This window comes from Cebus imitator, unplaced genomic scaffold, assembly GCF_001604975.1.
Source record: "Cebus imitator isolate Cc_AM_T3 unplaced genomic scaffold, Cebus_imitator-1.0 Scaffold206, whole genome shotgun sequence".
Classification (NCBI taxonomy): Eukaryota; Metazoa; Chordata; class Mammalia; order Primates; family Cebidae; genus Cebus; species Cebus imitator.
The window spans coordinates 2580794-2604145 of NW_016107521.1; the positions used below are offsets into that span (position 1 = coordinate 2580794).

Here is a 23352-nt window from a genome sequence, read left to right on the forward strand (position 1 = left end):
CAGGTTCTTCTCTGACAGGAACTAGCATTGTCATATTATTTCCACTTAGCAAAATCTGCTCTAATTTAATTGTATTTCTTCCTGGCCAGGCGGGGTGGCTCACGCCTGTAATCCCAGCACTTTGGGAGGCTGAGGTGGGTGGATCACGAGGTCAGGAATTCAAGACCAGCCTGGCAACATGGTGAAACACCATCTCTACTAAAAATACAAAAATTAGCTGGGCATGGTGGCGAGTGCCTGTAATCCTAGCTACTCGGGAGGCTGAGGCAGGAGAATTCCTTGAACTGGGACCTGGAAGGCAGAGATCGCAGTGAGTCAAGATCACGCCACTGCACTCCAGCCTGGGCTACAGAGCGAGATTCCGTCTCAAAAAAATAAAAAAGCTTCTATTTCTTAGAAGACATCATGCAATGCTAGACATTTTGGTTATTTTTGTCCTCTAAAATATGAAATATGTTTCTCATAAATTCAGAAATTATGAAAGATACAGGAATTTAGGAAAGTTAACCTAAGCTTGCCCTCTTTCCAGTTTCAGCTCCTCCCCTTTGTTAGCCGTGTGACCTTGTTTCAGTTACCTACCTATTTTGTTCCATAGTTTCCTCTTCTGTGAAATGGGAACATCCTCTGAATTCCATGGTTGTCATGAGAGTGAGATGGTCTGCACATATATGATGTCTAACTTTGTGGCTGGCACATAGTAACATTTACCTTCTGCTCTGGCAAGCACTCTTATTTTCTGAATAGGGGAGTCTCAGGTGAGGATTGTTAACAGCAAGCTAGTAGAGTGGCCTGTGGAATCAGAGCTAGGGTTAAAATTCAGCTTTTTGCTACTGATAGCTGACCTTAGGCAATGCCTCTCTAGACTATTTCTTCATCAGCAAAATGAAGTTAATAGAGGGCACCTTTCAGGATTGATGGGCTGACTGACAGAGCTGCCTCAGAGACTGAACTCAATAAGGAGAAGGTATGATAGCCTTGATTATTTGATTTCTGAGGTGGTCACTAGAATGGGCTGCAGCCTGTCTTTTTTTTTTTTTTTTTTAAACTTGCTTACAGTCTATTCCCTTGAAGTGTGTAAATTTTAAGAGTTCCACTGAGAGAGGAAATGTTATAAGTTCAATGACTCATTGTGATTAGATACTTTATCAAGAAACTTACTGCACATTCATTTTCCCCTTTGTTCTGCCTTTGCTGCAGCCTCACAGTTAGCCAAGTTGGCCAGAACTTCACGTTCGTGCTCACTGACATTGACAGCAAACAGAGATTTGGGTTCTGCCGCTTATCTTCAGGAGCGAAGAGCTGCTTCTGTATCTTAAGGTAAGGGAGAAGGCTTGGGCTGTTGGCTTGTTCTCTGAAGCAATGTCAGCTTCTGAGTTGCTCTTCTGTAATTAAATCTTCCAGCTGTTCGTTTCATTTTCCTATCTGTTTCCCACAAGTCACTGCATTTGGGGAGAAGGACTTCACAATGTTGTTCTTGCACTGTAAGTTCTGCAGATAATTGTATTTATTTATTTGTATCATATCCCTTGGGTGGGAAAAGGGACCATCTCTTCTGAGTAGTTTGTGGAAGCCAGAGAGTCAGTATGGCTTCAGTGCCTTCTGCTGTTATCTGGAGCTGTCAGAAATTAGCCTGTTAGACTGTCTCTTGGACATTTTGTGTATGTAAGATTATTAATAAAGTATGTGTCTGTAGCGCAGGACATCTTGCAGACATGGACTGTGTCCGCCTTAAAGTAACACCCTTGCCCCCTTTGCGTCAGTAAATGAATAACTGTGTCCCTACTTGGCTACCTCTGTAAAGTTTTGAAAAAAGTGCAGGATCGTATAAGAAGCCTTCTTCAGGTTTTCTAAAAGCCCCTCATACACCAGAGCCACGCTTGCTTAAGGCTCTGTTTCCTCCTGCCAGAGGGGTGAGGCATGCTCTGGGGTGGGAGGATGTGTGGAAATCCGATTTTGGAGTTGCTGGCTCTGTAGGCTCCTGCTGGGCGCCTCCTGAGGGGGAAGTAAAGGCATCCCCCATACTCCCCTCTCCATCTGCGTCGTTTAAGTAGGTGTCAGAAGGGCCTGCCTCCTGTCTCTCTCTGCTCGTGTGGAACAGCCAGGGCATGGCAGCAGGAGGTGCCCATGACGAAACCCGGGCCCCCAGGCTTGGGTTGGGCCTGGGCCTGGGCCTGGGGATAAAAGGCCAGACCCTCTATGGATTCCAGAAAGGGTAGTTCTCTGCAGCACTAGTCTCTGCACTTTCTTCTTCTCATCAAGAAAAGACACCCTTGCTGACTCCTGTCCCCCAAACCCACACACCCTCACACCATAGGGGAGGAGGGGCTGACTTTGGAAGTTCCCATGCTCACTAACTGTCAATCTGAACTGCTATATGTTTGCGTTTCTCTACGCAAATCTTAGTATCATTAGTGCTTTTAATCAGTGAAATCGACTCTCTTCTGCACCAAGCATAGTGTTTGTAACCTGGGCGTGAGAGAGTGACTGCTGGAGAGGCTTTAGGAAGGAGGCTGCTTTGGGAGATTCTGTGTGTTCCGTTGTTCCCAAACATGCGTCAGTAGCCAGGCCCAAGAATTACCTGCCCAGAGCATTAGACTTTGATGTAAATGAGTATTTATATTTGAATTTAACAGTGTGGCCTTTTTCTTTTTAAAGAAAAATTTCTCTTTCAGTTTTGTCTGTTATACTTCAGCCCGGGCCAGGCCACTGCATATTCATACAGTTGACCCTTGAACAATGTGGGGTTAGGGACACTGGTACTCCTGCGCAGGTGAAAATCCACAAACAACTTTGATTCCTCAAAAACTTAACTACTAATCCATAGCCTACTGTTGACTGGAAGCTTTACCAGTAACATCAACAGTTGACTAACACATATTTGTATGTTGCATGTATTATGTGCTGATTCTTACAATAATGTAAGATAGGGAAAATGGTACTAAGAAAATCACAAGAAAGAGAAAATATATGTACTGTTTATTAAGCGGAAGTGGATTATCATAAAGGCATTCATCCTCATTATCTTCATGCTGAAGAAGAGGAGGGGTTGGTCTTGCTGTCTCAGGGGTGGCAGAGGTAGAAGAGGGGGAAGAGGCAGAAGGGAGGCAGGAGAGGCAGGTGTAACTTTTGCTTTAAAAAAATCCACACGTTGGCCAGACACTGGGGCTCACTCCTGTAATCCCAGCACTTCGGGAGGCTGAGGTGGGCAGATCACCTGAGGTCAGCATTCGAGACCAGCCTGGCTAACATGTCGAAACCCCATCTCTACTGAAAAAAATACAAAAATTAGCCGGAGTTATGGCAGGCTCCTGTAATCCCAACTACTTGGGAGGCGGAGGCACAAGAATTGCTTGAACCCAGGAGTTGGAGGTTGCAGTGAGTCGAGATCATGCCTCTTCACTCCAGCCTGGGCAACAGAAGACTCTGTCTCAAAAAAAAAAAAAAAAAAAATCTGTGTATAACTGGACCTGAGCAGCTCAAGCCCCTGTTGTTCCAGGTCAACTATGTGTTCATTTTGGAGGTGGTGAAGCTTCAACTGAGTTCTTATAGTTTTGCAAAACGGTCTTTCCACATAATATTTCTGGATTACAATGTTTCTTTCCAAGCTGTGTGTGTATGCGTATGTATACTCTAAACTGGTAATATCACTCAGCAAATTTGGAGAACAGGAAAGTATTTGAAAATGTACATCTAAACTTGCCGGTCTGTGATTCTGATGTGTGACTTTGTGTGCCTTGTACAGGTGGGGCCATAGATTTTGTGTTTGTGAGAAGTTGGTTGGATAGTCTTCATGCTGTCATCCCTTAGAATGAAAAATAGCAGCAATTGGTGTTTTTTGTTTTAATCTGTTATAATATATGGTTAGAACTATGGAGAAAAATTCAGTGGGTTAATTAATTTGTTTGTCAGTTCTTAATTAAATGTCTACTATTAGCTAGTCCCTGTCCTTGAGGAGTTCCCAGACTAGCTGGGGAGATGGTCACCCTACTGTATACTGTATATAATACATAGAATGATCCCAAGGCATAGTGTCTTCTTCCTATTTCCTTTCTAGCGCGAGAGGATAGTGATGTGGCTCCAAATAAAAGTGTCCTACATGAATTCTGGAACATGAATTTTATGAGTATTTAATATGAGAGCAGAGAAGCTCTAACTTTTCCAGCTTGTGTGGATATAAAGGGCATGCCCAGTGACACTTTCCCTGTGTTGAGTTTGGGAACATTGCTAGGCTGAGACTAGCGAGTAAATGGAAGGGTTTACTGTTAAACCTGGATGACTGGTTGGTGGTGTATCCAATGGGGAATGGAGAGGTCAGCCAAGAGAATGAGGGCTCATTTTGGGTCTAACTTACATTGTTGCCATTGTCCTCTTCTGCTACTTAGTCTCCTTGCTTTCTTTAGATACTCTTTCTTTAGTTAACCTGTGCCTTGAGGTCCAATCACCCTTCACAATGTGCCCAGGGCTGTGGCTCAAGTCTGCTCATAAACCACCTCTGCTTTTGCTTTCCATTTCTTCTCTCAAGGGATGTAGCTCCCAGTTATGGCATCTGTGCAGACATAGCTCCTGCAGTTCCAGGATTTAGCTTCACTTCTTCCCTGCCCCATCTTCCATGCTTCCTGGCCCATATGAACCATTTGACAGTCTCTGCTTTCACGTGTTTACCCATCTTCCCACACACCACCTCAGAGGAGACTTCCCCAGGTAGAGATAATCATTCCCTCTCTGGCACACCCAGCGTACTTTGCATTCTTCAGTTACACACTCATAAGCCTTGGTCTTCCTTTGTTTTCCTCCTATTAGAAGGTCAACTCATTAAGGGTAAAGGCTGTATCTTAACTATGTATCTCCAGCACTTAGTGTAGTGCTTGACCAGGATGTTGTGTGCATTTCCCACAGAAGGGGAAATGCATCAAGAATGGGAAGGCAGGGCACCAAAGACTTTGAATGAGGAGACAGGCGTCATGGGACATGCATTCCAAGAGGAAATATGAAATAGTTGTTGGAAGAAGTGAGGTTCACATTCCCAAATGCATTTCATGCTAGTTGTTTAAGAGATGCACCTTTTAATCTCGCAGTGGAGGTTCAATATCGAGTGATAGGCATTTTGTCCATGAAGGGTTAAGCCATCTGTATTTTAAAATTTAAACTTAATTTCACAATGAAAGGTTCTTGGACATCCTTTATGCACTGTAACCTACTTATTAGGTTCCTTTTTATTTTCTGTTCCTTCCCACTAGGGCATGAGCTCCATGAAGACTGAGAATTTTTATGTTTTTTTTTTTTCTTTCTCTTTTCTCCTCCAGCAGATACATCTGAAGTTTACTGAAGAATATTCTGGCACATAGCTGGCACTCCCAGCTAGTCTGGGAACTCCTCAAGGACAGGGACTTAGCTAGCACTTGTTTTATGAAGGAATGAAAGGGGAAATAGGCCCATGTTTATTTAAAAAAACAAAAAACCCTTTTTTTAAAAAGTTGGTGTGAACTCTTGTTACCAGCTAACCTTGGCAGAAATCTGGTCGTACCAAATAAATCCCATTAACACAAATGCCACTATAAATCAAATGCATTATTTCCTCCCGTGGTTGACTAGTTTCTGCCATTGAAAGATTTTACTTTTCCTTGGGATCTGCCACATTATTTAACAAGTTCCCGGATGGGAGTTGATAATAAATTAAAAACACCAGCTAGGAGAACAGTAGTTATGAGTTAGTTACTCTTCATCATAAACACAGGGATATGAGAGCATTTTGGCATTTTCAGATTGCGCCATCTGAGTCTGGTGCAATATATGCATTTGCCTCTGACATCTTTCAATATTATAAAACAAAGTGACCTAGAATTGAAATTTTGTTATGACATTTGATATTTGATCTGCCCCAGTGGGACTCCATCAAGGCCAATACTGTAATGAAAGATGCTATTTCTAACCAACTTCTAGTTCTGGATCAACAGAAGGAACAGAAGAGTTCAAAGCTTTAAATTTGTTGTTTGAGGGTTAAGAGATGTGTTATACAGTAATTAAACATCTTTTGTCTTTTATAAAGGAACTACACAAATATTTGCCCTACAGTTTTCTCCTTCCATTGGGATGTTATTGACGCATTTGAGAAAGCTTGAATAACTGTCCTTACACACAAATAAAACTCTTCAGAAACTATTGTACATTTTGGGAAGAAAAAAACTTTTTTTCCTCTAGATGCTATGTAAATTTTTTTTAGTTTAACTTTTTAAATTTTTATTCAATTAAAAAGTATCCGAGTCCGAGTGCAGTGACTCATGCCTGTAACCCCAGCACTTTGGAAGGCCGAGGCAGGCGGATCATGGGGTCAAGAGATCGAGACGATCATGGCCAACACGGTGAAACCTCATCTTTACTAAAAATTAGCTGGCGTGGTGGTGCACGCCTGTAGTCCCAGCTACTCGGGAGGCTGAGGCTGGAGAATCCCTTCAGAGGCGGAGGTTGCAGTGAGTCGAGATCGCACCACTGCACTCCAGCCTGGTCACAGAGTGAGACTCTGTAAAAAAAAGGATCTGAGTACCCAGTGTACACCTGGAAGGAGCAACAAATAACATAACACTTGGTCTCTGGCCTTTACTTATCTCAAGGCCCCTTAAAATGTACACAGAGATCTAGCCCCTGATCTCCATTTGCAAACTCTTCAGATATCACATTCATCCAAGATTTTGATGAGCTTAACTTTCTGAACTTGGTAGTACAAAATGAAAAAAAACTTCCCTTATTCCTTCCTGTCTCTGCTGTTAAGCACAATTATTGGCATAAAAGAGGTTTTTAATACCTATTTTTAGATTGCATTCCAGCCTGGGCAATAGAGTAAGACTCCTGTTCTCTCTCCCGCTTTCTCTTTCTCTTACAAAAAAGAAAAAAGTAAGTACTTCTTGTCATTTACCAAATATAAAATTGAATATGCTTCTAGGCACAGTGTTCATGGACCACCTCTGATAGTGCTATCTGCCTCCCACTGCACTTCTGCTGCCCTCACTCTTGTAGAAACTGCTTAATCTTTGGGAATGAAATATGTAAACAAGTAATTAAAATATAATGTGATCAGTGTTGTTTTAAGAAAAAAACATATATATGTGTGAGATTCTTCAGGGTCACAGATTAGACAGTGCCCATCTCTAAGTTGAGAATAAGGGAAAGTGTTGCTGATGGGTTTCAGTTAAACTGGGTCTTGCAGAATGAGTGGAGGCTTGCCTGGAAGAAGATGGGAGAAAAGCTCTCTAGGCAGTGAGAACCAATATGCAAAGGCCCTAAGAAATGAAAGGTAAAGCAAGATGAAAGGATGTTGAGAATGAAATGAGAGAGCAATGCAAAACATGATGCCGTGGAAGTCTGGGGCTCAATTGTGAGTGCTTGTGGGGCGTGCTCAAGATTTTAGATTTATCCCACGGCAAATGGAATGCTGTCAGCTGGTTTGGGGTAGACATTAGCTATGCTGACGTTTGTAGACCTAGGAGAAAGTGATTCTTTGAACACGAAATGTGCTTGGGTTTTTCTTGTTATTGTTTGAAGGGGTGTTGCATGTCACTTTGGGAGTAGTATCCAGATTTAGACTGGGTTTTTCAAACCTCAGCTACAGGGTTTTTGTTTTGTTTTGTTTAAAAACAAGGAGAGTGATCCTTCCTTCCATGCTAGTTGGCATATGGACTTGAGTTTTAACCTGAGGAGTGTTCAGTGAGAACCTTCTTCCTTCTGGAGCACTTTCCGATCTCATGACCGGAACGACCATTGCCTCCACTCTCAGCTGTGTTGCATTCATTTTCACTCAAAACCCAGAAAAGCTCCATTTCCACAGAGCGAAAAAGAAGCTAGAAGTAATAAAAGAGTCTGGTTTTAAAAACTTTGGCTTCCCTTGCTGTCTGTTCCAGTGTTTTTAAACAATACATACAGTTCAGGAATAAAATCAAAGGACTCTGTTTCCTCAGGCAGGTGCGGTGGCAGAAGCCCTTTAGGATTGTGTGTTAGCTGCTTTCGTTTAAAATAAGTGTTTGGGAGGTGGGGGAGGGAGTTGGGGAGGAAGGCTGTGGGGACAGCTCCCAGATTTTTACCTTGAAAGCAGGTGCTGCTGAAATATTCCAGAAACAGATGGAATCTCCTATTCTTGTTTTAAGCTATTTATGGTTGTCTCGCCCGAGGGTACCCTGCTATACAAAAATGCACAGCCTGATGTTTGAGGGCAGTTGGGCATCAAAGCCGGGGCCCCTCTGGGAGAAATCAGCCTTTCTTCCCAGTGCCTTAAATGCCATTCTGGAAACCTGGGTCTTTCATACCGTTTAACAGAGGACTTTCCTTTGCCTTTTGAGTGTTTCCGTCTCTCTGGAACTGTTTGATTTCTTTTTAATTCTTCTCCTTAAAAGTAAGCTGGGTACTGTGTCGTTCTTGTTATTCTCTGGATGGTCATTTGGGAGAAGGCCCCACTGCTAAGGCACATTGATAATTTCACCGACTGTGGGTCTCAGGACATGGCTTCTGTCAGAAGCTGAACACAGAGGATGGGCCAGGGAGGCTGCTCTTTTCATAGCCCAGGACCCTTCTGAGTTCCTCAGTATATTGAAAGGATTATATGGGTGCAGGGCACAGAGTGCTCCTCTGAACATCACTTTGTGGAAGGTTATAACTATTTTTTCTGAATTAAAAAAATGAAATGGTTGGGGAATGTTGCGTGTTTTATTACCATACAGATGCCGTCATACTTAGAAACATATATTATCCTCTGGGGAGCCACAACTCAACAATAGTAACAAGCTGTACAATTTGAAGAAAATCACCTTTGAAGAGAAGAAAGAGAGATAACTAAAACTGCCCTTGCTCTCTTAGCAGCCTGCTGTTGGAGGTTGATTTGAGGGCTGGGAAGCTGTGCAGTTGGAAGGACAGGTGTGTCTTCTGCAGTGGCTGTGGGGCTGGAGCCAGCAGCCAACCTCAGGCTGTCCACTGCAGGAGGAAGCTCCCTTTCTCCTCCTGGTCCTTTTCAGAGGACACCGTCCTGGCACAGCCTTCCCTCCAGCAACCTGACCCCAGAGTTGTAGGATATTTGAAACTCTAAGACTTTGGCTTAAAGAGATTTTTTATTTTTGAGACGAAATGAGTTCTAAACCTTACAAGAGATGTGATATTTTCTCACTCCGTTTTAGAAACAGAGCACTTCCTTGTCATAATGCTAATGAAGCTTAGTACAGGGCAGGAAGTGAAACCACCTGAAGAATTCCAGGAGTGCAGTTCTGCCTTGTTTTTTACTTTTTTACCCCTATTCTTTAATAATCTTGCTACCTCTGGTGACTGCTGCTGATGGCTACTGTTACTATATCATTTTAGACATGGAAAGACTGACTTTGGATAACTCACTACAGAGGATTTGGAGTGGCAGGGAGGAATTAGCGTTTATCAGCATTTATTTAATATGCCAGCTGGTTTATGTAATTTTCATTTATTTGTATCACAGGCTTATGAAATTATCTCTGTTGTAGAGATAAAGTGGTTGAGGCTGAGAGAGATACAGTGACTTGCCCAAGATCTTATGAGGAGAAAGTTAAGTAATCTGGTTTGGAATCTAAAATCTAATCCAAAATTTATACTCTCAAATTGCAAATTCTGTCTTCCTGCCACCAAGGCAACTGTTACTGCTTTCAAAAGGTTAGTAATCCTCTCTTTGTGTACATATATATTTAGTTTAAAAAGACATCATGGGTAGTTTGCCCTTGCAGAATGAGCTCAGAGGTGAGCTTAAAAAACTTTTAGAAATAAGGTACTACAGTTCACCCTCATCTTATAAATGGTGAAAATGAAACATGAATGAGACAGGAAGATTTTTGTTCCACGCTCTTTGGCTGGTGAATGACAGTCTTCTGACCTTCAACCCAGGTTTTTTCCCATGATGTGGCAATGATTCTTCCAGCTCAGGAGAATGAACCCGCAGGCCAGCTGGAACTAACGTTTTTTCAAGACTCAGTAGCCCTAGGTTACTGTCAAGGCGTCACATTCCCTTTTGGCTAGCATCATTATGACCAATGTGAATAATCAAACTATGTGATTATAGAGTGAACAAAACGATCAGTTCTGTTTAAATGTAATGCAAGCTATGGCTGAATGAAAACCCAGTAAAACAGAGCCTGTCCTTTGAAAGAATCTCAGAATTCCACATGAGAGACCCTTTTTGGGAGATGGAAAAGCATTCTACAGGAGAGGCTCCTTGGTGCTTTTTGGTCAAGTTTGAGGATCAACAGTTTTTCTTGGACCTCCCTGCAAGCCAGCCACTCCTTCAACAGCAACAAGCAGAAGGCATTTATCCGAGCCTGATCTTTGCTTTTCACTGGGTGGGAGGTAGAAAAGAAAAAGACTCAAAATACACCTCACACCTAAGATTGCTCTTTGCTTCTAAGCTACACTCTTAAGAGCAAAAAAGATTTGTGAATACAGGAGTCTGAATTTAAGTTGTCTGGCCCTTTCAGGAATCAGTTTTAGAAGCAGTAGGAAGCCTAACATCTCTCTGTCATAGAGAGGTCCCATAAAACTGCAATAATAGTGTACTTCTTTACAGAAAAATCATGGTGCCATGATTGAAGTTTGAAGGCCCCACAATTCTAGCAATCAATTATGAGTCACATTATTTTTAGGATTTTAAGATTATAAAGATATACTTCCCCATTAGAGAAATTTAGAAAACTGCACAAGAGACAAGAAATCTCTTATCCCACCATGGTGATAATGACAAAGAGTGTTTCCTTCCCTGAGTTGGGATGATGCTGTAGTTAGCATCATCCCAACTTTGTATCTAGCATTTTCACTTACTAAATTGTAAGCATCTTTACATATCATTAAATATTCTTTCCTGAGAATGTTTTTAGCTACATAGTTTGTGTGAGATAGATTAATAATACAAGGGAAGAAGCTCTTAATAATCTGAAAGAATATTTCTTCCTAAGGCTTATCTGCTTTCTAAAAATGCATTTGTTATAATGTTATTTGTCATTCAGCTAACTACTTTGGTTTTTTTTTTTTTTTTTTTTTTTTTTTTAGAAACTCTTTTTTTTTTAAATCTTAACATGTGAGCTATTACCTGATTCTTGACAATGAAGGATAGTTATTAGCTTCTGAAACAATGAACCTAAGAGTATGGAAATAGTATCAAAAGTCTTGGTTAAAATCAAGTGGCAAATAATGTGTTGAGTTTACTTTTCCATATTTTATTTTATATATTTACATCTTCAGAGTAAGTTTTATTAGCATGAGTTGTATCGTAAAATGCAAATTGTAACATTAAGAGAACACTTTTAAAGTTAGATAACAAGATCATTTTGAAATTAGAATATATTACATTCTAAACGAAAACAAATTACAAAAATCTTAAAACTTTATGTAAACTTATGGAATTTTTAAACATTGTAGAGAAAATTGAATTCTACATAGTATAGTATGCAGTGAAAATTTAAATAGGTTTTTATTTCCTATTCATGGGACTTGAAACTACCAGTGATCTTACCCAAAACCAAGGGCAGTTGTTCTTTAGCTCAGTTCATAAGTGTTAGACTACCACATGGAGATTTTTAATACCTTATCTGTAATACAAAGCAATATTTATTACAGAATTAATTCTGAGAGGCATCATTTATGGTTTCTAATCCATTCTATTTCAGATGCCTTTGAAGTAAAGTGGTGGAGTTTTGCATGTGGGGTTAATTGTCCCTTTCTTCATTTATACAGTCTGGTATTTTAAAATTAGCTCTTTACGTGATTTAATGGACCCAAAATGAAGCAAAAATGCTTGGCTTGAAAAATTTTACATTAAAAAAAAAAAAAAAAACTGATATAAGGGAGTGATGGACAAAGAAGTTAGGTGAAATTCAGTGTCCTGCAGTTTGTTGTCTGAGCTCCTTGTGATGACTTTTTTAAAAAAAATTATTTAATTTTAAAATTCTGGTCCCATCGGAAAACAAGTTTTAAAGTGCTTAAAAACAAAAAAGCACAAGCCAAAAAAGACTCTGAAGAATGTGTGTTTGCTAGTATACTGTTCTCTGCTGAGCTAGGATTTTTACTGTCACTTTTGTAAATTTTGTAATTTTGGATACCAATTTTTGGGAAACTTTAGTTTGTGCTTTTTCTTTTTTATTAGCATATGAAAATATACCCAGTATTAATCATCTTCATTGAGTAAAGATAACTATTGTCTCCTGACCACTGAAAACAAAACTCGTTAAAAATCTTTTCATTGTACTCTTTGTTAACATTTTCCAGAGATTGTATTTCTAGGTCTTTTTATTTGAAGGGACGGTCTAACTTTCAAGGACTCCCATGAACTCAGATTCAGTGCTCGGTATTCCTAATCTGAACATCCGAAATTCAAAATGCTCTGAAAGCTTTTTGAGTACCAACATAATGCTCAAACAAAATCTTCATCGGAGCATTTTGGATTTTTGGATTTTCAAATTAGCAGTGCTCAACTGATATATATTCTGCAAATATTCTAAAATCCAAAAAAATCTAAAATGTGAAACATTTCTGGTCCCAAATGTTTTGGTTAAGGGATACTGAAACGGTTTTTATATTGTAGTGGAAGAAGCATTGGTGCTATACTTTGATTTTATTTTCTTTAATCTTTTTAAAAAATGGATTTATAATAAAAATATTTTTACTTGGCTGTCATTTATTCTTTGCCTCGGTTATTTCAGTGGCAAATTATGGACAATACTAATGCAGAATATTGTTCTAAAGATTAAATAAAACTGTAAATACTTGATAAAGTTCCTTGTATATTGTATCTGCTGTGTAAATGTTTTATCATAGCCCTGTGCTTTGCCATTTTGCAAATTGTTAAATATAACCTACAAACAGAAAAGGGCATCAAAAGTACACATACACATTCACACACACACACACACACACACACACACACACACACACACATAAATAGCAAATGCCCATGTAATCACCATCAAAGTTAAGAAATTACTAGCACTCCGATATTTTTTCACCTATGTATACATCCCTAAATAGTATAGTCTAGCTTTGTTTGGTTTTGAACTCTGTAAGTTGCAGTATACAATGTAGAATTTTTTCAGTCTTACTTTTGCTTAACCTTTGAGATTTACCCACATTGTTGCTTATGGTTGTAGTTTATTTTCTTTGCTGTCTAGTGTTCTGTGTTGTATGACGAAACCACAGGTTGTTTATGCATGTAACTGTAGGTGGCCATTTGGACTGTTTCTAGCTTGTGACTTTTATGAACATTCTTGAACAGCTATACTGGTGCATATAGCTGTGTGCTGTATGTACCTAAGGAGTTGAATAGTTGTGTCATAGGATGTGTATATTGCTGACTTTATTGGGATAAATGCCAAATTGGACAATTTTATTCTATTAAGCCCAATCAACTTTACTGGGATAATGCCAAATTGTTTCCTTAAGTGGTTTCTCCATTTTATGCTTCTGCAAGCTGTGTATGAGCATTCCGTGTGCCACACTGCTGCCACTTGCTCTTTGCTTTTTAAAGAAGACACGCCAGCATATACTTCATTTTTCTCAAAGCCCGTGAGATCTAGGTATTATTGCGCTTGTTTACTTCTCCAAACATTAATCTGGTCCCATTGTTTGCAGACATATTGCTAGAGAAAGAGGCAGTCCCTGGAGTTGTGAGAGAAAAGTTGATCATTATCTGGAAGGTAAAATGAGTTACAAGGTGGCATGGCATAAAAGTATGGTCTAGTGTCAGACCAGGGCCTGTATTCCAGTCCTCCTGATTTGGAGGTGAGCTTCTGATTACTCCATTTACTGTGTCTGAGCCTTCGTTTCTTTATATCTACTTTTCTGGTAAAGATTAGAGATAATGTAAGTAGGCTGGGCACAGTGGCTGACACCTGTAATCCCGGCACTTTGGCAGGCCAAGCTGGATGGATTACCTGAGGTCAGGAATTTGAGACCAGCCCCGCCTCTACTAAAAATACAAAAATTAGCTAGGCATGGTGGCGTGCACCTGTAATCCCAGATACTCGGAATGCTGAGGCAGAAGAATTGCTTGAACCTGGGAGGCGGAGGTTGCAATGAGCCAAGATCACACCATTGCACTCCAGCCTGGGTGACGGGAGCAAGCCTCTGTCTCAGAAAAAGAAAAAAAATTGAGATAAATAAGTAAAGAGTGTTGGCAAAGTAGTCATGGGCATTTCACCACATTGTCTAGTGTAGTAGATATTGAAAGGTAGAACAGTTGTCATAGGTGAGATGTATGTGAGCATGCATGTAACAAAGTATACATGAGCCTAAGTTATGTCAGCTTGCAGATGACACTTGGTGGCAATGAGGTAGGCACACTTACACACTGTTAATCAGGTTGTAAAATGGTCCAACATTCTTGGAAAACAGCGGTATGTATTCAAAATCTTTAAAATTGTTTCCACTTTGGAGAATCTGTTTTATGGAAAACTCAGAAATATAAGTACAATATATGGACAAGGACATTTAGCATGTAGAGTGAAAAGTTAGAAACAGTTTTAAGGCCTAAAAGTCAGGGATAGTTAATTTAATTAGATACCATGTAGACATTAATATTGGTTTTGGTGATTATTTGATGACATGGAAAATATCTAGTACTTAATGTTATACAAGAAGAGCAAGAGACAAATTTTTATATATGATATGATCTGTATTTTGTAAGAAATACACAGAAAAAAAATGACGTGGGTGATCGGATCCCAAAGTATTAATGAGAATAGTTAGGCAATGAGGTCATGAGTGTTTTAAATTTTCTTCTCTTTAATGAAGTAGTTATCCTGGCTGTTCTATCAAGCCCAATCCGAATATTCACTGCACAATAATTTACATATTTTTTAATTTGGAAAAATTACAACTACCTTCATGTATCTATCTCATGATTTCAAATATAGAATGCCACAAATGGCAGTGCTTTAGCTACCAAAATAGTAACTGATACTCTGGTGTGTGTTTCCCTACTAACTTTGGGGAACAGACTTGAGCTCTGAAATCAGACCTGTGTTCAAATTTTGATTCAACCCCTTACTATATCTAAGGAGGACATGAGCAAGTCATGTCACCTTTATGAGTCTCTTCCTTATCTGTAAAATAGAAAGTATGTCTCATGGTAGCCTTGAAGATTATGAGAGATTTTTTTATTTTTGGGACAGAGTCCCACTCTTGTCACCCAGGCTGGAGTGCAGTGGCATGATCTCGGCTCACTGCAACCTCTGCCTCCCGAGTCCAAGTGATTCTCCCATCTCAGCCTCCCAAGTACCTGAGATTACAGGTGCCCAACACCACACCCAGCTAATTTTTTTTACTTTTGCAAGAGACGGGGTTTCGTTATGTTGGCCAGGCTGGTCTTGAACTCCTGATCTCAAGTGATCTGCCTGCCTCGACTTCCCAAAGTGCTGGGATTACAGGTGTGAGCCACCATGCCTGGCTCAGGAGAGATTTTTGTTTTTGGTTTGGTTTTTGTTGTTGTTGTTGTTGTTTTGTTTTGTTTTTGTTTTGAGATGAAGTTTTGCTCATGTTACCCAGGCTGGAGTTCAATGGCGTGATCTCGGCTCACCTCAACCTCTGCTTCCTGGGTTCAAGCAATCCTCCTGCCTCAGCCTCTTGAGTAGCTGGGACTACAGGCGCATGCCACCATGCCCAGCTAATTTTTGTATTTTTAGTGGAGACAAGGTTTCTCCATGTTGACCATGGTGGTCTCAATCTCTTGACCTGGTGATCTACCCGCCTCGGCCTTCCAAAGTGCTGGCATTTATAGGCATGAGCCACTGCGCCCGGCCTGAGAGATTTTTTTTAATGGACATAACACGCACAGTGCATAGCACATCTTCAGTGCTCAGTCCAAGGCAGTTATTCCCATGTTGTCTGCTGAGACTTAAAAATACCAACAATTATACTCTACACCATTGATGTAAAAATATTTTTTTGGGGGCGGGGGGAATTATTGTGTTAAATTTTTAGTTTGATCCCAAAACACATTTTGATTTCAGAAATGTTAAAGGAGTTTATCTTAATTGAGAAATGTTAGTATTAATTTCAAAGTGGGATATTTAGCATCTGTCCTATGCATTATCAACATTCTCTACTCACCTAGTTGACCTTTTAATTTTCTCAGAAATTTTTATCTTATTTCTGTAAAATGACTAGGAACCTATTCCCAATGCGTGCCTCAAATCTGCTTTTTATGGCCTCAGGATCTCTGTCATAACCCGTTTTATGCTTTCACAAACTGAGCCCCTGGGGAGCTGTCTGCACTTTTCAGTGTGATTCAGCTGAATTCCTTCCCTTCCCCACTCAAGCCCTTTGATTTGCCAGGTTTTTGTTCATCTACCCTAAGGATGAACTAGATTGCTGAGCATGGCCTCTCTTGTGGTGCAAAGTGAGAATTGTTTTTAATTGAGCAGAAACATGTGGAAGGATCAGGAATATCTCAAGGGATTACAGAAAAATTCCAAATTTGTACTACTTACAGCTTGTGTTTAGAACAGGGTCTGCTGGGAATAAATGTTAGTTAGTGTGGCCTGTGACCTTAAAAACTGTTGACATGGACTTCAGCCAGAAACTAGCCACAGACCTCCTTTGTTAAACTCATTCATAGCTCCTTGAAAACTCTAGTCAGTGAAAGTTGCCAGCTCCAATCTAAGCATAGCCTTTTTNAAGACAGGGTTTCACCATGTTGGTCAGGCTGGTCTTGAACTCCTGACCTCAGGTGATCCGCCCGCCTTGGCCTCAAAAGTGCTTGGATTATAGGCGTGAGCCACCACGTCCGGCCCCTGCCTTTCCTTCTTTCCTTCCTTCCCTCCCTTCCTCCTTCCCTTTTCCTTCCTCCCTCCCTCCCTTCCTTCCTTCCTCTTCACTCCTCCCTTCTCACCAGCACTCCTGGAATATTAAGGATAAACAGTTGTACAGGACTAACTAGGAGCCAGGCCCTGCTCTAGGAGCTTTACATGAATTGCCTTCTTTAATCCATATGACAGACAATCATCAAGCTGGAGTACACAAATGAAAAGAAACTTTTGAACTCTTGAGATACCATAGGCAGGAAGCAAGCAAGAAAACAATTCGGGTGCAAATCTTGGCTATGATGGAAAAGGAAAGCTAATACAGAAAATAGACCAAGAGCCGAGAGGATGGAACCAAGAGCTGCAGAGAATCATTCCAGGCAGTGGAACTGCAACCTGAAGGAACAGGTCACAGGTGCCATGGTGGATTTCAGAATTTCTTTTCTTTTCTTTTTACTTTATTTTGTTTTTCTTTTCTTTTTCTTTTTTTGAGACAGTCTTACTCTGTCAACCAGCCTGGAGTGCAGTGGTGTGATCTTGTCTCACTGCAAACTCCACCTCCCAGGTTCAATTGATTCTCCTGCCTCTGCCTCCCAAGTAGCTGGGATTACAGATGTATGCCACCACACCTGGCTAATTTTTGCAGTTTTAGTAGAGACGGGGTTACACTATGTTGGCTAGGCTGGTCTCGACAGCTCGATGATTGATCACCTCAGGTGATCTGCCCGCCTCGGCCTCCCAAAGTGCTGGGATTACAGGTGTGAGCCACCGTGTCTGGCCGATGCTCTGTGACCTCATGATTCGCCCACCTCAGTCTCCCAAAGTGCTGGGATTACAGGCATGAGCCACCGTGCCGTCTGGATTTCAGAATTTCTGTGGACTGGGAACGCGGTGTGCTTCCTATTTCCCTCATTTTAATATGGGAGGGACTAGGCTCTATAGTGGTTATTGAGTGCCTGTGCCTCCATTGCACGTGGTATGATGGAGGGAAGAAAACGTGCCTCTTCACTCATAGGTCTTCTGAAAGAGCTCCACTAATATATGCCCTGTCCCACATGTTACAGTGTGACATGGGTGCTTCCTCCTTGAGTGGAAGGAACTTTGTAACTGTCTCAATATTGTAGCAGAAGCGATGCTCTGTGACTTTTTTTTTTTTTTTTTTTTTTTCTAAGCATTTTTTTTTTTTTCCCATGCTTTGGAAACAGAGGACGCCCCTTAACCAGCAGGCCTTCTTTAATAGGACTACATGGCCTAAACGCAATTGGAATTGACAACTTCCTGGCTTGGGTTTGCCAACTGGCAGAGCTGTGAGGCCGAGGGGACAAACAGCGTTGGGGCGCTATGCACTTGTGTTTATGTATGTGCAAAGGAGACTGAACTCTAGAGCATGGTGATACCCTTCGCTCTGAGAGCAACGCTCTGGCCTGAATTGGACACATCTTTCAAATGTTCTGCTGGGATAGACACATCGGAATTATCTCTCAGTACTTTCTTTTTAAAGGAAAGAAAAGAGAAAATAACTGCCCTTTCTTTTTTGATAGGGATGACCATGGCCTTTCCCCTCTCTGCTCAGAATCCTTGATTTAATCCTCTTTTTGTCAGCATTGTGCTATGTTGTTCAAATATAAAATGAGAACTTGAAACTCGGATTGGGGAATTATCATTTGTTGAATGACACTCAGCACCCACTCACTTTGGAGCTTTATTTAAGTTTAGTTTCCTATCAAGGTAAAGGGGTAACCAGCGTATTTCTCTATTTTATTTATTGAGGAGACTGAGCAATGAGGAGGTTAAGCTATTTCTTCTTTCTTCCTATTGAAAGGAACCCTAAGGAAAGTCTTAAATAATTACAATGCTGCCTCTGTAAACCAGCATAGTAACTGAGATAGAAATTGATATTTCCTCCTGTTCTTGTCTTTAATCCGAAAGACTCCATTGTCTGAAATATGTGAAGTTTTGAGAAATGGATAAATTGATCAGGCTAAAAAGAGGAAGTAGTTATTCTGCTCACCAAATTTTCTTTGACGTCATTGACATGTTGATGGTGGGTGGGGAAGCTAGCTGATAGCCGATCGTATTAGTTCATATATCTTTCCACTTAACCACTTGTAAAATTTTGGTTGCTGGAGTTTAATATTTATTTCCAGTTATGCTGTTGAAATTGTTTTGAACATAAATACTCTAGCAGACTTATCACTTCTAAAAGCTGCTGAGGTTTGGCATGATTTCAGCCAGGCATGTGTGAGGAGAAAAAAGGAATGTCACATTGGCCTAGGAATATGGAAACTTTGAAGGAAGAAATTATATAATTTCCTAGAGAGGGTACAAGAATTTAGATGCCACTGAGAGAACTCTAAGAGTACCCGACTCTTAGTAGATTCCACATAAGTATTTACTGAATGAATGCAAGCTGCTGAAATAACTATTTTCTAGTCCTGATACTTTCCTGTCCATTTTCTCTCTCTCTCTCTGTCTCTCACTTTCCCTTTCTCAATCATCTTTCTTTACCTTAGAACATTTATTTCTTCCACAGAAAGTAGGTGATGCCATCATGTTTAATTACCTAACATTCTAAAGAAAAGCTTGTAGATTGAGACCTAGATTGATATTCTGACTTATGAGCCATGTGAGAAATAATATCACTTGAGTTGTCTGATCCCTATTTCCCACATCTGTAAAATAAAGATAATGAGGCCTACTTCGTGAAGTTGTTAACATATGTGTAAATATGTTATATGAGATGCTTAATTTAGGAGTTAGCAACAGAATTTTTTTTTCTAGAAAGGAATTTAGTATTTTTTTCCCGCTTAAGCTTTTCTCTTACTCTCTATCAAAGGGAATAATAAGAAGAGGTCTCCAAGACTATGCTACCTCTACAGATCTCCCGCTCATTCAGGGAAAAGTACTTCCTGCGTAGACCAGCTAAGAGTAATTGAAAGTGTCCCAGGCTCTAAATAGAAGATTTCTTATAGCCTATGTGAGTGTTTAATGCTTATCTTCTGTACCTGTGCACTATGCTGAGAGTAGATTAGATTGTTAGAAAATATATTTAGACAGATGATTAAAAAAACTAGATTTCTATTTTTGCTTGCTTTTCTGACAAAAAGATAATCTCAGAACATTAAGCAGCCTAGAGAATTACGGAGAATTATCTGAACTTAAGTTCCCTTTTGCACAGGATTTCTTTTTTCTTTCTTTTTTTTTTATTTCCAACTTTTATTTGAGGGGCACATGTGCAGGATGTGCAGCGTTGTTACAGGTAAAAGTGTTGCATAGGGTTGCACAGTAAGAGCTCCCCTTCTTAAACACTCTTAAAGGTGGTTTTGTAAGAATTAATCTAAAACTCTCCCCAGTGTGAGCGGATAAATCCATGTGGTCTTATAACCTCTGTGTGAGTCTTAACCTTGGTGTTTTATGTGAATAGCAAATGATATGAAGCCTTTTTTTTTTTTTTTTCTCTTATACACCCAGGGAATTAAGAATGTATCCTGGACAAGGATGAAGAACTCTGGTGTGTAGAAGAGGGAAGAATTTTTTTTATCAGATTTTATTTTACTGGAATATATTCCCTTAAGATTTCCCAAGATGAGAGTATGTCATCTTTTTTCTAAAGATTTTCCCCCTAATGCTACCTCATTTTCTAAACTTTCATTAATAGCTCTTTACAGCTGAAGCAAATATTTTAGATCTTTCTTGTACTCTCCTCCAGCTGGGAGTGTCTTTCACACATCAAAGGCAGATATGAGTCTCTCATTAAAAGATAGTATGAATTCATCATTTCAGAAGAGTAGGACCTGAAAACCTGAGATAACTTTCAGCTGCAAGTCATATCTAAGCTGGACTGAGATTTTTCTGTGGGTTACCACATTTCTTTTCTCAATTCGTCCTTCCCAGATGCTTTAAAATCTGACTTTCTCTCTTAGTTTTATTTATAACTGAAAACTATCTTTCTTCAGAATACAAAGTTAGTTGTCGGACTTAGGAAAGATAAATATTTTAACATTGATTTTTAATCAGAAAATCAGGACTCTGGAAATTTAGGAAGAAAGCCCAGGGTCTGCTTGTTATTTTCCCTCTCTGTCCTGCTGCACACTTTTTGTGCAAGGCCTTATTAATACCTTCTCACTGCACTGCCTGCTCCAGTGTCTATAAGGTAATTATTTGAAACTTCATAAGTCAGCTCTGAAAACTCTACAAATCCTCCTCTTCCTAACTTTTGCTAATGAAAAGCAACCCTGAAATCAGAGTGGTTGAACAGATTTCTTGAGAGTGTGGAGAACAATGATTATGTCTTCAGATTTTATTTTTGAAAAAAATTCTAGGTCACAGTAAAGTCTGGAATGTCACATTCTAGCTAAAAACCAGACTAAAGTGTTTTTTTTAGCTCCTTTTGTGTGTATATGTACATATGCATGCTTGTGAACAAGTTATTGCAAAGCGTTGCAGGTTCCATCGTTTGAGTAATAGCCACACCAAATCCCAATTCTGTTCCATAGTATTTATTTACTTTTCTTACTTTGGTCAATTTCAAGCTCTGTGTTAGCATTTTGTAGCCAAAGGTGAAAGTTGTCCCCAGATAAATATTAGGATGGCCTGCTAGCCAAATCCCAGGCAACCCAGTGAATTACTCTCTTTGATAGCAGAAAGGTCCAGTTCAAGTTGCTCTGAATGGCATTTAACTATAAAACAATAGTCTTAACAGAAGTTGCTGGTATCTTTGAAATGGTTTCGTACCAGTAGCCAATTCTTTTGGCACTTTAAGATATGAGGCTTGTTCCATCAGAGTGCCAGCTTTTGGAGCATTACATAGCCAATGAATGGTGAAAGAGGGAAGTGAAAAGTATGTAGATATATTGAAAATCCATGAAATAAAAAATGAAAAGCAAACAAAAACATCACTAAATACACACACACACACACACACACACACACACACACACAAGCTGTTGACGCGGCAGTTTTTCATTCTTTATGGCTCTAGGGACAAGTTTAAATTGAGAAAATTTTTTTTATTCTCTTGTGCTGTGTTGAACAGGAAGGCAATGTTTGATGTAATCTGGCCCAGATGTCAGCAATGTGCAGCCTTGTGATGATTATTTATCTTCAGGTTTTTATTTTATAAAAGGAGAATTCACAAACAATTGTTTAGGGTCGTAAGCAGTATTTAATGACTGCTTTTGACATTTTGTGTACGCAACAAACATATATATTAGTTTAAATATGTTTTAAATTTAATTTCATTTTAGCTATTAATCTTAAAATCCTCTTTAACAAATGCTGGTTATGAGTCCCTTGATAGATGTTAATATGTTCAGTGCTTTACATTTGGGATAGCATTCCTCTTATTTCAATTTCTCATTCTTCTAGGAAGTTTTCTCAGCTAAGACTGTTAAACTAGTGGGCTCTTTTAAACGGTGTTTGAAAGAATTTTCTCATATAAATTTCCCAGAAGGGTATCAGTATTTTGGAGTTACAAAATGGCTTAGAATGTAAGTGGCAAAACTTCAGTAGCAGCTACCGAATGGTAGTCTATTTACTCATATTTGGGGGGATTAATTGTCTTGGAATTCAGGTATCTTTAACAGTATTGTTTTCAAAATATTTTGAAAGATGAGCATTTCTCATGATATATACCTGTCTCTTGTGTATCACCTTTAAAGTGCTGCTGATGGCTGCTAAGACCCCTGGAGAGAGTAGATTTTGAAATTTCCTTTTGGGGATGGGAGGAGCGGGGAGTACTGTTGCTATATAATACTATCTTAAAGATCAAAGAATGTATACAAAAAATCTTTGCTTCTGTTATGTTTTTTCCAAACACAATGAGTTTTCTCAGTAAATTTAATTGGAACTACTCAGTTGTTTAGTGAGTTGCCCTTTAAAATCTGAGTTCAGGCTGGGTGTTATGGCTCACATCTCTAATCCCAGTGCTTTGGGAGGTCAAGGCAGGAGGAGTTTTACCTGAGCCCAGGAGTTTCAGAACAGCCTGGGCAACATACTGAGACCCCATCTTTACAACAAAGTTAGCCAGACACGGTAGTGCACACCTGTAGTCCCAGCTACTTGGGAGGCTGAGGCAGGAAGATTGCTTGAGCCCCAGGTGTTCAAGGATGCAGTGAGCTATAGCTATGATTGAGCTACTGCACTCTAGTGTGAGCGACAGAGTGAGATCCTGTCTCTTAAAAATAAGCAAGTACAACAACAACAACAACAAAAACCGAGTTGAATTAAAGGTTAAACATTTTAAATATATTCCATGTGAGATGCCAATATTAATTCGAATCTAGCACAATAATAATTCTAACCCAGGCTGGATTAACTCCTATACTCCATTAGCTCACCTCATTGACTTCAATGGAATTTTTGTCTTAAAAAATACTGAATAAATTATATTGATGTTCTATAACTTCAAGATCAGTAACTTCACAGCATTGGCAGTTAGTCCATTAAGGTAATCTTCATTGTCAACAGTGTAAGACAGCAGAAAGATGAGAAGTTTTAGGACCTGGATTCAAGTCCTGTATGTACTGCCAATAGGCCCAGTGACATTGGGAAAGATGCCTGACTTGTATGG

The 23352-nt window shown here is 39.7% G+C and overlaps 1 protein-coding gene across 5 annotated transcripts in view; it reads left to right on the forward strand.

Moving 5' to 3' along the window:
* Positions 1-23352, forward strand: part of DENND1A (DENN domain containing 1A) — a 545115-nt gene that overhangs the window by 174188 nt on the left and 347575 nt on the right. For all 5 annotated transcript variants that reach the window (XM_037745641.1, XM_017548402.2, XM_017548407.2 and 2 more), the window contains one exon: positions 1198-1317. In XM_037745641.1, the coding sequence (XP_037601569.1) occupies positions 1198-1317 (120 nt within the window). The remainder of the gene's footprint in view (positions 1-1197; positions 1318-23352) is intronic.